This window comes from Diabrotica undecimpunctata, chromosome 2 (genome assembly GCF_040954645.1).
Source record: "Diabrotica undecimpunctata isolate CICGRU chromosome 2, icDiaUnde3, whole genome shotgun sequence".
Classification (NCBI taxonomy): Eukaryota; Metazoa; Arthropoda; class Insecta; order Coleoptera; family Chrysomelidae; genus Diabrotica; species Diabrotica undecimpunctata.
In genome coordinates this window covers 176,165,130-176,180,799 of record NC_092804.1, presented here as the reverse complement: position 1 = coordinate 176,180,799, position 15,670 = coordinate 176,165,130, and the positions used below count along the sequence as shown (strand labels likewise).

Below are 15,670 nucleotides of genomic sequence, written 5' to 3'. Positions count from 1 at the left end.
ATTTTCTGTTATTAATAATTTGTACTCTGTAATATCTATCTATATAGTAATTTGTGTCATTTATTTCTATAACTGTTTGTGGTAAGACACAATAAATGTTAAATTTTTTTTCTTAACATTTTGTTTATTTTTTTAACTAACTCTTTTTTAAGTTTCATTTGAAAAAGATATGTTCTGTTTCCTTTCTGTGTTTTGTTTTATTTGTCCCAAGAGATTCATGACCATTGTTTTATTTTTCTGTAGTTGCCCCAATCCAACCTTCTTGTTATTTACTTATCCACGACCCCAGCTCTCCTAACAAACCCTGAGTGCCGTTCACACAAGTAGCGTTTATTTTGCTTGCCCTATCTCCACCCCCATAGTTTCTGTCCCCAATTTTATATCCCTTATAATAATACCCCATGTGGTAGGCAAAATAAATTTCGTTACAAGACTACCATGCTAGTCATCTAGTTCTCGTAGGATGTTCTTCTTCTTCTTGATGTACCTATCCGTTACGAATGTTGGCGATCATCATAGCAATCTTTATCTTATCTGCAGCAGCGCGGAAAAGCTGCACAGATGTTGTATTAAACCAGATTCTGCGGTTCTTTAACCAAGATGTTCTTTTTTTTTCTGGACCTCGTTTTCCAAATATTTTTCCTTGCAGGATGGCTTGAAGGATAGCATATCTGGATTAATTTCGCATAATATGTCCGAAGAACTGTAACTTTCGAGATTTGATGGTGGTCAGTACTTCTCGATTCTTATTCGTAGGATGTTACCCATCTTATACTCTGCACTTTGGCCGTTCTAAGCATAGTATTTTTTTCTGGGACTTTTATTATTTCAGGTTTAGCTTCCGTGCAATATCATCAGTCTTTTAATAGTTATATAAATATGTAACTTAGTTTTCTAGAAATAATTGTTTGTGTTTTTGTCTAAGAATGTTAATTACATAACACACACATTTGTTACCTGCGATTTCTTTATGCATGTCATTACCACCTATTTTTATTTTTTCAAAAGAAAGACGACTATACTATTTAATTTATTACAAAACTCAACTCACGTACAATTAACCCACATCAGGGGTCATGACTAGACTTCGGCAAATATGCAAATAAAAATGTAGAAAATATGCGCATAAATATGCACGTGTTTACCCGAAAATATGCAAATATTTTACAAAATATGCATACAAATAAATAAAAAAATCGTAAAATAGTAACAATTTTATTTAAAAAAAAGTGTACATAACTAAATATTTCCTACTATTCATTAAGATTTACATTTATTTTAAGTAACTACATCATTTTTAAGTATGAATAAACTTATTTAGAATTATGGTAACAATAAATGACCAAGTGGTGTTCAAAATTTTCTAACAAAAACTTGTGGCTTCTGTCTGAGTACATATATTTATATATGGAAAAACTTCGTTCAACATCAACTGATGTAACGGGAGCATTTTTCAAACTAACCAAAACATTTGGTTCTAAATTAATTGTTTCCGAAATATTTCCAGCTAGAACACTGACTACTTCAGAAAGAATATGGTAACCTTTATTTTTTTCCATAGTAGCTTCAAATTTTTTTAAAATATCTTTTCCAATATTACCTCTAACGTTCCGACAACATGACGCAAATTCTTTTATTAATGCTGTACTTTCGAACAATGACAGTTTTGGTGATTCTAACTGAGTAATTGTTTTTTGAACAAAACTAAAATTTGATTTTATAAATGAAAGTTCTTGTTGAAGCAAGTTACTCTGAAAAGTTTGTTTAGAATCCAAAAGAGATTGGGAACTTTCATCTGTTAACGTATCAATTATGTTCTTTATTTTAACAAAATGATCTGCATAAAAATTAGCTGCTTCTAACCATGTTCCCCATCGCGTTAAAATAGGTTGTGGTGGAAGAGGAATGTTAGGTAGCATTTCTTTATAAAGTTGAATTCTTATAGGAGATTTAAGAAATACTTTTTTGACACTGGATATCATGGTATTTACAAGAGGAAACTTTTTTCGTATTTCCTCTGCAACTCTGTTTAATCCATGCGCTACACAAGTAACATGTATTAAATCTGGGAAAAATATTTTTAAATTTTGTCCTGCTTTCACCACATAAGGAACAGCATCCGATAAAATAAGCAGTAATTTATTAGAAGGAATAGTTGTCGGAAGAAAAAAAGTTGCTAATGTTTCTTGTATAAAACGCGAAATTGTTAAAGCATTTGTTTTCTCAAATTGCTGGCATGAAATAAGATGAGATTTTGGTAAGGTATCTTCTTTAAGAACACCAATCAATAAATGAACAATATACTTTCCTGAGGAATCAGTGGTTTCGTCTACAGATATGTAAAAATAATTATCTGCAATTTCTTCCTTAATATTAATTAACACCGACGAGTATAGCCCGTTCACATTATTTCTTCTTAGAGACCGATCACTTGGAACATTAAGTTTGCAATATTTTTTTAGAAACGAACTAAAATTTACATTTGCTAATTTTGAAAGCGGTATGTTTGCAGACACTAATGCGCGACACAAGTCTTCAATAAAAGTTTCTTGCTCATCTAATTTTTTTGAAGTAGATTGGAAACATTTAGCCATTGAATTTTGATGTTTTCCTCCTATTTTTCCTTTTTTTGCAATGTGTGAAGCAGTTCTCACATGTTGGTCTATCTGAAATTTCTTCTCACATGCTATCTATAAATAAAAATAAAAACCTTTATTTTAACCCAACCTTTAAAATATAAAAATATACAAGGTGTTTTTGGTTAATCAAATAACTGGTTTGGAAAAAAAAACACTCGCTAAGTGTTTTAAATGCAGTATTAATCCACAAATTAGTTTTTGTTACTAACCATTAGTACATCATATAACTTATTTTAAAATTCAACAAAAGTTTTTTTTTTGTTAATTCAATTACAATAAAAATAATTGTGTTTTAGAATAGCTGACTTCATAAAAAAAGTAAAGGTGAAAAATTTTTCTAAATACACACCATTGTATTGTAACATGGACAATTTTTTCTCACTAAAGGAAGCTATTTTTCATTTAAAAACAACCTACGAGTACTAAATTTCAAGTAAATACGTTTATTGGTTTTAAAGTTATTGTTGTTATTAACTAAAAGAATTTAATTTTTTTTTTAAATTTAACACCCTGTATCTCGAAAAGTAAATAAGTTTGACCCCTCATTAACTATATCGTTTTGTTCAATTTTTCGAGAAGTATCTACAGTCAAACGTTGTAAGTGTCATTTGGAAACACCCTGTATGTATGAAATATTAGATATTTAATAGAAAATATTAGATACTTACAATTTTGCCACAGACTGAACAGTAGATTTTTCCCATATCCATAGACAGCTCTTTATAAGGTTTAATCCAAGTTGAAGCACTGGTTGTTTTAGGCATTATAAAATCACAATCTTCCTTTTTGTTACTCACAACGAGTGTTTACGCTTTGAATATCAAAACAAAAATGATTTACAAATCATTTGAGCATCAAATTAGAAATGTTTAGGTACCTAATTCAATAAACTGGGAGATTTTGGAAAATTCCTAAATTAGGAACAAAACTATTAGCCGTTTACCTGCTGTTAAGATACAATAAATTGTAGATAGATTTGGGGATTAGATCATAAAATGCAAATGAGCGAACCCTTAGCGATTATCCAATAACTGAATGCCTCAGTGACCGAGACTTTCTAAGAATGTTGAGGGCTACTTAAATTGATCTTCTTTGAAATTGTAAATGTTTTGTACCTGTAGAGATTACGTACTTAGATTATTTCTTGATTAAAATGACTACAAAATTTTATACAAGAATTGAAATAAATTGGTATGTTTAAAAATTTTCAAATACAGTATAAAAATCTGAACTTTTATGCACTTTATGCAAACTTTTATACAAATATGCCAAAATATGAAATATTTGCATAAAATATGCACAATATGCAAAATATGCAATATGCATATTTGCCGAAGTCTAGTCATGACTTACATTTACACATACACAAAAGTAACAATACTTTCACTCGAATTGAAATATAAACTATGTAAAATCGAACGCATGTAAAACAATTTAATTTGAATTTATAAGATTTCTCCGTGTTTCCTTACATCACACTCGTAATAACTTATCTTCTAACACGCGCATTTTGTCTTGTCCTTATTAATGTTAAATCCTATTTTACTGGTCTCCTATTATAATTTTAGGAATTGTTCTTTAACTTAATTATAAAAATTTGTTATGCCAAAGTTATATTATATCGTCACAAGAAATCAGATCGATCATGTTCTAGTAGATGCCAGGAGGGGTAGTAACTGTCTAGACGTAAGAAGCCTAAGAGGAGCTGATGGAGACATTGATCATTTTCTGGTAAAAGCGAAGATAAGGACAAGAATAGCGTCCACAAAAACACACAAGAATGCATCAACACAATTATAGAATACCGAAGTTCTACGTTACAGTACCGAAGACAAAACAGAAATGTTAAAAGGCTATAAAAATCGCTCTAACACAGACAGAAGACTATAACAACATAGACTCAGCTTGAAAAAATATCAAATTAGCTCTAACAAGCGTATCAGATGAAATACTATAATACAAAAAGAAAACAACAAAAAAATGGTTCGATGATGAATGCCTGAACTCTATAACAACAAGATATATGGCTAGAAAGAACATTTTACAAAACCCTTCGCACAACAATGAAATGTATAGACAAAGAAGAACAGAGACAAGAAAACTAATGAAAAGGAAGAAGAGGGAGTATCAGGAACAAATAATCAGAGATATAGAAGAAAAAAAAAGCTCAAACAAGCGGGACAGTTCTTCAAAGGAGTTTCAGATATCAAGACCGGGTACCAAGCAAGAACAGGAAACTTCCTGCAAAACGACAGCGGGCAGCTTATCACTGATGACAAGGAAATCCTAAAAACCTGGAAGGAATACTTCAATTAACTATTGAACGACCAATCTAGAAGAAATACATCAAACATAGAGGTACATACAGCTGAAATAGAAGACCAATACCCGACATACGAAGAAGTAATACAGGCAATTAAAAAACTTAAAAATAATAAGACACCAGATAGCGATGGTATACCCGCTGAGAGCTTAAAACATGAAGGAGAAGCGTTGTACAGTTCTATATACAAGCTAATTCAAGACATTTGCCGAGAAGAAACAATGCCAGATGAATGGAAAGAAGGAGTAATTGTACCAATACACACAAAAGGAAACAAAAAGCAATGTACTAACTACCGGGGAATAACACGTCTAAACACCATCTACCAAATCCTTGCAAACATCCTGCTAGAAAGAACCAAAAGACACACAGAAGGAATCGTTGGAGATTATCAATATGAATTTAGACCGGGCCACTCTACCATTGACCAGATATTCACAATAAAACAGATCATGGAAAAATGCTGGGAGTTTAATCGTGAGCTTCATCAGATGTTCATGGATTTTAATTAAGCATTTGATAGAGTATGCAGGGCCAGACTGTGGACAGCGATGCAGGAACTTTCCAAGAAAACTAGTCAGGTTGATACGGATGTTTATGGAACGGCTACGATGTAAGGTAAGAGTTGGACAACAATACTTAGAGAAATTTGAAATAAACAATGGACTTAAACAGGGAGATGCACCACTTTTACTACAACTCTTCAACTTAGCTCTGGAACACATAATCAGAAGTACAAGAATCGAAAAACCGAATACAGTAATTCATCGAAAAGGACCAAACTTACTACTGGCATTTGCAGACGATATCGATTTAATAGGAAACACACGATTAAGGATGAAGGAGACTTTCGTGAGGTTCGAGCAGGAAGCAGAAAAGATGGGGCTCCAAATCAACGAAAACAAGACGAAATATATGTATATGAGCCGCAATAACCACAGCAAAGACAGAATCGGTCAGAATATCACCATCAATTACTTTAACTTTGAGCGCGTTAGAGAATTTAAGTAACTTGGAACAACAATAACTGAAAACAATAACGGATCACAAGAAATAAACAACAGGATCCAGGCCGGCAACAGATGTCTTTTTGCCCTCCAAAACCTTATAAAATCGAAACAACTAACAAGACTTACGAAGATACAGGTCTATAAAACAGTCATACGACCCGTTGTAATGTATGGAAGCGAAACGTGGACGATAACCAAGGCAAACGAAAAGAGACTATGTGTTTGGGAAAGAAAAATCCTAAGGAAGATCTTTGGTCCTGTGCTGGATGAATCATCAGCACAATATAGGATAAGAACTAACAAAGAGCTCGAATAACTTTACCCAGACGCCAACATCATAAAAGAAATAAAGTCCAGAAGACTCCAATGGGCAGGCCACCTCAGAAGACATTCTGACGAACAAACAGTAAGACTGGTGTGGGAGGAAGTCCCAACTGGAAGGAGACCACGCGGACGCCCTCGTCTCCGGTGGTGAGATAATATAGCAGGAGACCTAAGCACTATGGGCGTGAAGAATTGGATGGAGGTTGCTCAGGACAAAAAACAGTGGAGTCATGTTATCGAGTCGGCTAAAACCCACGAAGGGTTGTAACACCACAGAGTAAGTAAGGAGTAAGTAAGTAAAGTTATATTATATATTTTGATAATGTTACATCAATTATCACTTGTTAATGACTTCTAACAGAGTATATTCCGTACAAATACTGTCCTAGCACAATATAGCACTTAGTATACTTACCAATGTTATGTAACTTATACTTGCAATACACTCATAACATTTTGATATACCAAAATTAAGTTTGGCATAATTTACAAGCTATAAAAAATGTAAAATATTGTTTTAAGTAAGTGTGATTTTATCGGGAATCGGACAATGGGACAATAAGCTAGAATTAAAGGGTTAAAACCAATCGTATAACATGCAATTAAACAAATTGTGATTTTTTTACAAAATTAAATATATACAAGTTAAAATTCGAACCTCTCTTTCAAGCATAGAAAAAACATTTAACCATCCTTCATTATTTTCAAGAACAATATACCTACATGAAATAAATTACTTATATTGCACCTTTCTAGTTTTAACGAATAAACCTCGTTGCCTCGTTCTGGTATATTTGCAGCTAAACACACTGCTGGCATAGAGCCCACAGATATCGTTCGTTTTAAACTGAACGTTGCTCGCCCCATTCACAGAGCTCCCAAAACGATGCAATAACTGACATCGACTAATTTGCACCGATCGTGTCGCGATAATTTTCACAAATATCGAATTGACAAAAACTTCAAAGAGTGTATCGTGTGCACTGTCGAATTTCGTAGTTGTTTTTGTATAATCGGTTCGTGCTAAATTGGAGCCGTATCATATTTTTTAGTTTATTAGATTTGCAATTTTCTGTTGCGTATCGAAATATCGGTGTATTTATTTTAATGCAAGTTATGAGTGTATCTGATAGGTTAGCTGCTTAATGAAAGGCTTGTAATTAGAATATTATTCTCTGAATTTAGTTATTAGTACCATTACTAACCCTTGAGTAGTCGGGTGGGGCCTGTGAGACCAGCGACAATTTATTTCTTATGTCTCACTGCTTATTTTATGTCGGAGAGCGCTGCGTTCGTCAGTACCTTTCCATCCCCATGTCGCACAACAGTAAAGAATGGCGTTTGCATTAGTGTGTAATAGTTCGCTAGTTATTTGCACTTTTGGTCTGTCAGATTCTGTCGACTATTCGAGTAACTTTTTTGAGTTCGACAAGTCAATTTATTTTCCTATTTTTTCTGAATTATAACCTACATAAAATAAGTATTTGAAATCCTATGGTTATATATAAATATAGTAATGTTCCAGCTTTTAATTTTTTTTCTCTTGTATTTGAGATTTCAATGATGGATCTTTATCTGAAAGAATTTATTTGAAAGATTACAACAGCTCTATGATGAACAAGAAAAAGAAAATATTGATTTGGAAAGCGAACCAGAATCAGACAGGTGTGAAGAAAGTGACCACACTACAGACATAGAAGAAGAATGAGAGAGAGAGAAAAAATTTATAAACAGAATTGGAGGAAGCATTGCAGGAGGAACCTGCAACTTCAAAATATTTTGAAACAAATACAAATATACTTTGATCAAATAAAAGGCATATATCGAGCACAGTTTGATTTAATCTTGCCCAAGTACTTTCGATCCCTAGATCATCTTCAGGGGCATTTCGTCAATTGCGGCCTATCCGACAAGAACAAAATGTCATAAACATATAATTGTACATCACACATCACACATTCTGTCTCCGGCTTCTGCACGCAATGTAGCTTTTCTTCGATAATTTTAAAGTGTTTGTTTGTCCCTTTGTAGTGTAGTGTGATGTACAATTATATGTTTATGACGTTTTGTTCTTGTCGGATAGGCCGCAATTGACGAAATGCCCCTGAAGATGATCTAGGGATCGATAGTACTTGGGCAAGATTAAATCAAACTGTGCTCGATATATGCCTTTTATTTGATCAAAGTTTATTTATTCGAGCATTCAACCTTATATTTATTTATTAAATACAAATATTTTAAAACAAAAAATATTCGGACAAGAAGTTCTAATTTAATTTCATACTTACCAGGTTTGAAAGGAAATGCTCGTCAAGCAGTTGATCCTTTAGAGTGTTGGGCATGTTTTACTGATGATAATTATCTCGAAACCATTGTACAGAACACAAACATATTTATTTCTACAGTAAGAAACAATTATACAGATCCGAATGAAGCCAGATCTACAGATACTGTGGAAATAAAGGCGTTAATTGGTGTATTATACCTAGCTGGGGTTTTAAAAGCAAGCCGCCAAGCTTGCAAATAATTTTGGGCTACTGATACAACAGGCAAAGAGGCGATTCGAGCTACTATGGCTCATAGGCGATTTATATGCTTGCTATGTTGCTTGCGTTTTGATGACGTACATACAAGAATAGAAAAAAGAAGCATAGACAAACTTGCACCAATAAGAAACGTTTTTAAATAATATAATTAAAAATGCAAACTTAATTACGTTCCTGGATCTTACTTAATATTGCTTTTTGTATTCCGAGACGAGATGCTTTTTGTATTCCGTGGATTTTGCAGATTCCTCATGTACATCCCAAATAAGCCAGTCAAATATGGCATAAAAGTATTTTCCTTAGAGGACGCCAAATAATTTTACACGGTAAATATGGAAGTATACGTTGAGAGTTCAGCTTTTAAGGTCATATCGCTTTAGTACTAAAACCACCGATTTAGTAAAAAAAATATGTGAGCCCATGTTTGGATCGTTTAGAAATATAACCACGGATAATTGGTTTATAAGTTACGAAATTGTAAAACGCCTTTTTTCATCCCAACAAAACACAGTACTCGTTAATTTTTGCATTTTCCAAATCCATTACTTTAGGATCGTATATCCCAAAAAATACTCTCGACGATACTCTCAATGTAACTCTAAATGATACAGCTATCAAACATAACAACAACCCCAAATATCTAGGCGTCACACTTGATAGAACACTCACATTCAAAAGTCATCTTACAAACGCAGCCGGTAAACTAAGAACAAGAAATAGCTTAATATCAAAACTTGCTGGAACAACTTGGGGTGCTTCTGCAGATACTCTTCGGACCTCTGCTCTAGCTTTGGTGTTTTCAGTGGCAGAATATTGTGCACCAGTATGGCTAAATAGTGCACATACAAGCAAAATCGATGTCCAACTTAACCAAACCATGAGAATAATCACTGGAACAATAAAACCAACGCCAGTGAGATGGGTACCTACTCTGAGCAATATTGCTCCACCAGATCTACGCCGTACAGCAGCATTAGTGAGAGAGTACCAGAAAATTGTAGCCAACGTACAATTACCAATACATGAAGATATCCCAGACATCTCAAAAGAGCACCAGCGACTGAGATCGAGAAATCCTCCAATACGATCTGCCCGAAACATTGGTAATTCCTATGATATACATAGGCAATGGACAACAAGATGGATGCCAACAGTAGAATCGGACTATATTAAGATATCCACTCCAACTCAGGGTTTCATCGGATCAAATCTGCCCCGGTCCACTTGGGCAAGGCTTAATCGTATACGTACCGGATATGGTAAATGTGCTGATTCGCTGTTCAGGTAAGGTCGTGCAGAAAGTCCACAGTGCGATTGCGGACAATCTAGACAGACCATAAGCCATTGTGTTTCAGACTGCTTGAATCGTGCCTACCGTGGAAACCTCCAGGACTTTGCGGAATGTTCCCCAGAAGCAATTGAATGGCTATGTAAATTGGACATTAATATTTAGTGTCATTCATTCTATCTTTAGTATTTAAATAATATATTTAATATATATGTATATATTATTGTATTTGTACTGTGAAAGTCCATACGCTAAATAAATCCCAAAAAAAAGTCGTGATGCTGTTATCATTTTTTCACTATGATGACTCGATTGATGAAGATTCTGGAGATGCCTATAAGAACAATATTTTAACTTTTTATAACATTACAAAATCGTGCGTTGACTCAATCGATCAGAAATGTGCGGCTTATAACGTAGGCAGAAACACTCAAAGATGGCCAATGGTAATTTTTTATAATTTACTCAACATTGCAGGAATAAACTCTCACGTCATACGTAAATGTAATACAAATGAAAACAACCTAATTTCGGAATGAAGATGGTTTCTGAAATCAATTGGCTTAGCCTTGACAAGAGAGAATATGCTAACCAGAGCAAGAGACTTACATTTACAAAAAGATATCAGAAATATTGCCCAAAAATTAAGCAGAGTACATGCAAATCCAGTGCCTCCGCGTCCAAATACACGAGGTTATTGCGCCTATCGTCCAAATCGTAAAACACGATATTTTTGTGTCAAATGCCAAAAATGGCTATGCTTAGAGCATGTTTAACCGTTTTACGAAGACTGCAATAAAAATTGAAATTAGGATTAGAATTTTGTTTATTAAGAGCGTAGGCGCATTTCCGATCAATGCTTTTTAAATGCATTAATTTTTTTCGAATCTTGAGAAAATTAATACATATTTTTGAAAAATTTAAACTTAGAATGAAATATTACATTATTTCCGAGGGCCGAAAGTCCCTGAAAACTTCTATAATGTTTATTTTAGTAAGTTACAGGGATAAAAAAGAAGAGAAAATTTAGTGTGATTTTTAATTTCAAATATCTCGTTTAAAAGAAACTTTTTGTTTATTCTAACGGACTTTCGGCCCTCGGTAATAATGTAATCTTTCATTCTGCGTTTAAATTTTTCAAAAATATTTATTAAATGTAAGAGAAGTACATTTTTGTTGACTTTTTTTGCATTGATGTTGTTAATCATTGATGTTAAAGATGTTGTTAATTTTATCATTGGGTTTAAACTGGTTAAGATTTATTAAAAATGAAATAGAAAAAGATTGTACATATATCAAATAGTTTTATTTTAATCTCCTTTAATGTATTGTGTAAAATAAAAACTGGGTCTCACAGACACCACCCAACTTTTCATGAAATTTGCATATGCCCAATTACTCAAGGATTAAACTTCTTTTTAGTCATTTTAAGTTCCGTTTTTTTTTCTTTTTAATCAAGAGCTTTTTGAAATATCTTCTCTGTATAATAAATATTCTCTCAATTTTGTTTTATTAGCAAAAAATAATGAAAAAAATAAATAAAATATTAGAGATTAACGATTTTTATTGTACTATTATGCCTCTATTTTGAAATCTCTGGAAAATTTTGTAGAAAGCCAATTATGAAGCTTCATTGTTAGTTTTTTACCGGCAACAAAAATTGGGAAAGTTGAAAATCAATTTTAAGAAATCAGAAATTTGCGTGATTTTATAGGACCAAAATATTATTGGTTGATAAAAAGAGAATGGATAGAGAATTTTAATTTGGGTGAATTTTTGAAAGTGGAGAAGGATGTGATATGTTGCTGATCCTAGAAAGAAGAACATCAAATTCAGAGAAGTGAACGAATCTCGGCAGGTTTTGCAACTTACGTACTTGAAATTACGTAGACAAAATCCGTTTTTGGATTACAAAATACTATACACAAACACCAATCACCCATAATTTCCAATACAATTTTTGTTACTGTAAAGACACCTGTACAGATATTTATGATTGAAGAGATGGGTAGAAGGTAGTGGTTTCTTTTTGTGTTATTGTTGCTGTTAGTTTCAAGGGATACAAGTCGCAACGACTAAATTTTCTAATTATTTTTCAGCGTGTAGGCTATTATCTGCTATGTATTTAATTTCAATTGTCCCTCCTTAACAAGTCAATGAATTAATCAAAATCAATTTTAATATTTTATATTTATTATTTCTAATTATATTGTCCAAATAGGAAACTTTACGTTGTTATATATAACAATTCACGTCCAATTCTAGCTCTTCTTAATAATTTCTAGTTTGTTACTTGATTCTAGTTTGTAACATGAGGTACGTAGTAGTTTGAGCAATGTTAACATTTCGAATACTTTTATATGATTCACTGATTTTAATTTAAGGGGTCATGTTTGAGTCCCCCATGGTTTATACATAAAATTTTATTATTCTGAGCTTTCAGCGCACAGGAATGTCTAAGTTTATGTTATTTCTTCTCAACCATACATTTTGTTAAATATTCTTTGCAAAATATCATTTATTATTTTCAACATTTATAACATGGTATTAATATTATCTTTTTCTAGTACCATTCCTTTTTTTAATTTTTGATGGCATTTTACACTTTTGATTCCAGTTTGGACGGTCCGGAATAATATCTCAGGTATATTTGGTATAGCTGGGAAGTTAGCTGATTTTCGCCTACTGTACTCAATATTTTTTTTAATCCCAATGTTGTTCTACAAATTGCTCGTCAGTTGGATTATATATTTCGTTTTTTCATATTTCTTTATTTTTTTTTTAGTGATCCGAAAATTAGATAACGTTTCCAATAGACTTACCCTGTATCCACCTAAATGATGAACTAGACATCTAAAAGTTGCATCTCGTCCTAAAGGTATCGACAAATTGACTATAGGCTCAGCAAACTCCGGTTGATAGGCAGTTACACCTGTTGATAAAAAAAAAATAAATTAATTAAAACCAAAAATATCATATTCCTTTTTATTTTTTTTAAATAATGGTGAAGGTCATACCTATTTTATTTTGGGAGGAGGATCAGGTAGTCAAGCGAATATAACTATACATTTTTATTTAGTGAAATTACTGTTTTTATTGGGAATAAGCCACAATTTAAGTTTCATTCAGTTTATTGATGTTTCATTTTCCACTTCGGAAATCGTTCTCAAAGTACAAAACATTAATAAATTAAACAAATTTTGGTTTTTGTTACTTGGTGAAAACTCTGAATTGTCAATATGAATGAGTCAGATAAAATTATTAGAAGAATTTTACATCAAGCAACAAAAAAAAAAAATTTGTCTAATTTATTAATGTTTTGTATTTAGAGAACGATTTTCGAAGTGGGAACTGAAATACAAAAAATTGTGGCTTATTTCCAATATTGCTGGTAGTAATGATAAAGTTCTAATAGGCATACCTCGATTTTCTCCAAGTGTGCCATGGAAATCTGACATTTATTGATTGTTATGACGATAAATCAACAATAATTAGAGTTTTGAAACCTTGTTATTTGTAAAATCAAATCAAAATGTACTCAAATGTTGAATACACTGACATGTTATTAACCTTGGGCGAATGTTTAGGACGTTCTAGTGCAGCCGTGACACGTTATGCAGAAAAGTCTCCTAGAAGAAACTTACCAAGTAAAAAAACATTTAGAGCCATTGAACGACGTTGTCAAGAATATGGGAATGTGAGACCAAATAAAATAAATTCTGGTAGACCAAGAACAACAAGAACAATTATTAAAGAAAATAATATTTTAAATTTACTTGATCAAGATCCAACAGTTAGCGTAAGGAATATAGCAAGACAAACAAATATTTCTTCTTCAAGTACTTGGCGGATACTGAAAGAACAGCAATTACATCCTTATCATTACAGACAAGTCCAAGAGCTCTTGCCAGATGATCTACCGGTTAGAGTGGATTTTTGTGAAACATTGCAACAAAGGACAGCCCACAATCCAAATTTTTTAAAATGCATTCTTTTTACGGACGAGGCCACCTTTACGCGACAAGGTATGTTTACCTCCCATAATGCACACTACTGGTGTGATGAGAATCCACGAGTCAAAAGGGTATCACCAACATTACCAACACTCATTTAAAGTTAATGTTTGGGCAGCAACTTTAGGTAACAAATTAATAGTTTATCATATTCAACCTGGAAATTTAAATGGTGATATGTATCTTGATTTTTTAAACAATTCCTTATTCGAGATATTAAAAGATTTAACGCTAAATGAGCGAAGATCTTTATTTTTTATGCACGATGTAGCTACACCACACTTTGATAGAAGGTGTCGTAATTGGTTGAGTAATCATTTTCCGAATCGATGGATTGGTAGAGGTGCAGAAGCTCCGATTCATTGGCCTCCTCGGTCATGCGATTTTAACCCTTTGGACTACGCAGTTTCGTCGTATATTAAGGAAAAAGTCTAGGCTACAGAGGTAAATTCACGCCAAGAATTGGAAGAAAGAATCCAACGTCAATTTAATGACATCATAGCTGATCCCCTACCGTTTAGAAGGTTAATGTAATCTTTAGAAAAAAGAATAGACTTGTGTATTCGCGAAAACGGAGGGCATTTTGAACACTTACTGTAATTGAATTTTATTTTATGTTCTTAGTCATTAATTTAATTTTCTTCTTGTGAGTTTTGTTTAATTACTAACTATTTTATACCAGCATCAATTATTACTTCATAATTTTCAAATCAAAATATTCCGAAAACGGTACACAGTATCGAGTTTTACCAAGAGTACCTTTTTCGTGTAAAATTGAATGATGTTTAAGTTTAATTGAAATTTTGAATAATATTTATAGTCTTAAAAAGTTAAATTGACTAATACTTAGTACGATCCGTGTAACTAGCAGCCTCTATGATAATCAGATATAAAAACAAATTCATGGGATGTATCAGCTTCCAAAACATATCCGTATAAAATTTCATTACAATGTTGCCAGTAGTTTTGGGAAAATCGTAAAAAGTGCGTAAATTTTTTTTTTCTTCAACGCCCTGTATCTTGAAAACGGATGGCGTTACAAAAATTTTTTACTAAGCAAACCCCAATTATTTTTCTGTTTTTTACCTACCTTAGAGACAAGGTTACCTTTTTTTGAAACGCCCTGTCGAAAGTTAGCCAGCTGCCGAAAAATACGCAGGCGATATATATTATTCTCTCAACTGCTGGTGATAATGTAAAAAGCCTTCTATAAACCATAAAACAGAGGGATTTTAGTAAACAAATAAGAACATTTTTGAAAAATATTCCAAAATACAAGGTCATATAAAAAGGGTTCTCTCAGAGTTTCATCCTTTTGATATCGTAGGTGTTTGAAATAAATGAAATTTTCTTTGAGAAGAAGTAAGAGCCGTATGGCTTAAGTCTATTAAAATTGCTCCTAATAATATTGTTCCGCAGCAAATTTGGTGAAGTAAATTAGTTCAATGAAATTGGTATAAACAAAAACCGATCAAATATATCCGGTCTAATTATACCTAGAGTAAATCTAATATCTAAGCTGATTCA

At 32.6% G+C, this 15,670-nt stretch overlaps 1 protein-coding gene across 1 annotated transcript in view; it reads right to left on the bottom strand.

Annotated features, from left to right (window-relative positions):
* Window positions 1-15,670, bottom strand: part of LOC140433998 (lachesin-like) — a 675,206-nt gene that overhangs the window by 203,481 nt on the left and 456,055 nt on the right. Inside the window, exon 3 of the mRNA XM_072521967.1 lies at window positions 12,953-13,062. Coding sequence (XP_072378068.1) covers window positions 12,953-13,062 — 110 coding nt within the window. The remainder of the gene's footprint in view (window positions 1-12,952; window positions 13,063-15,670) is intronic.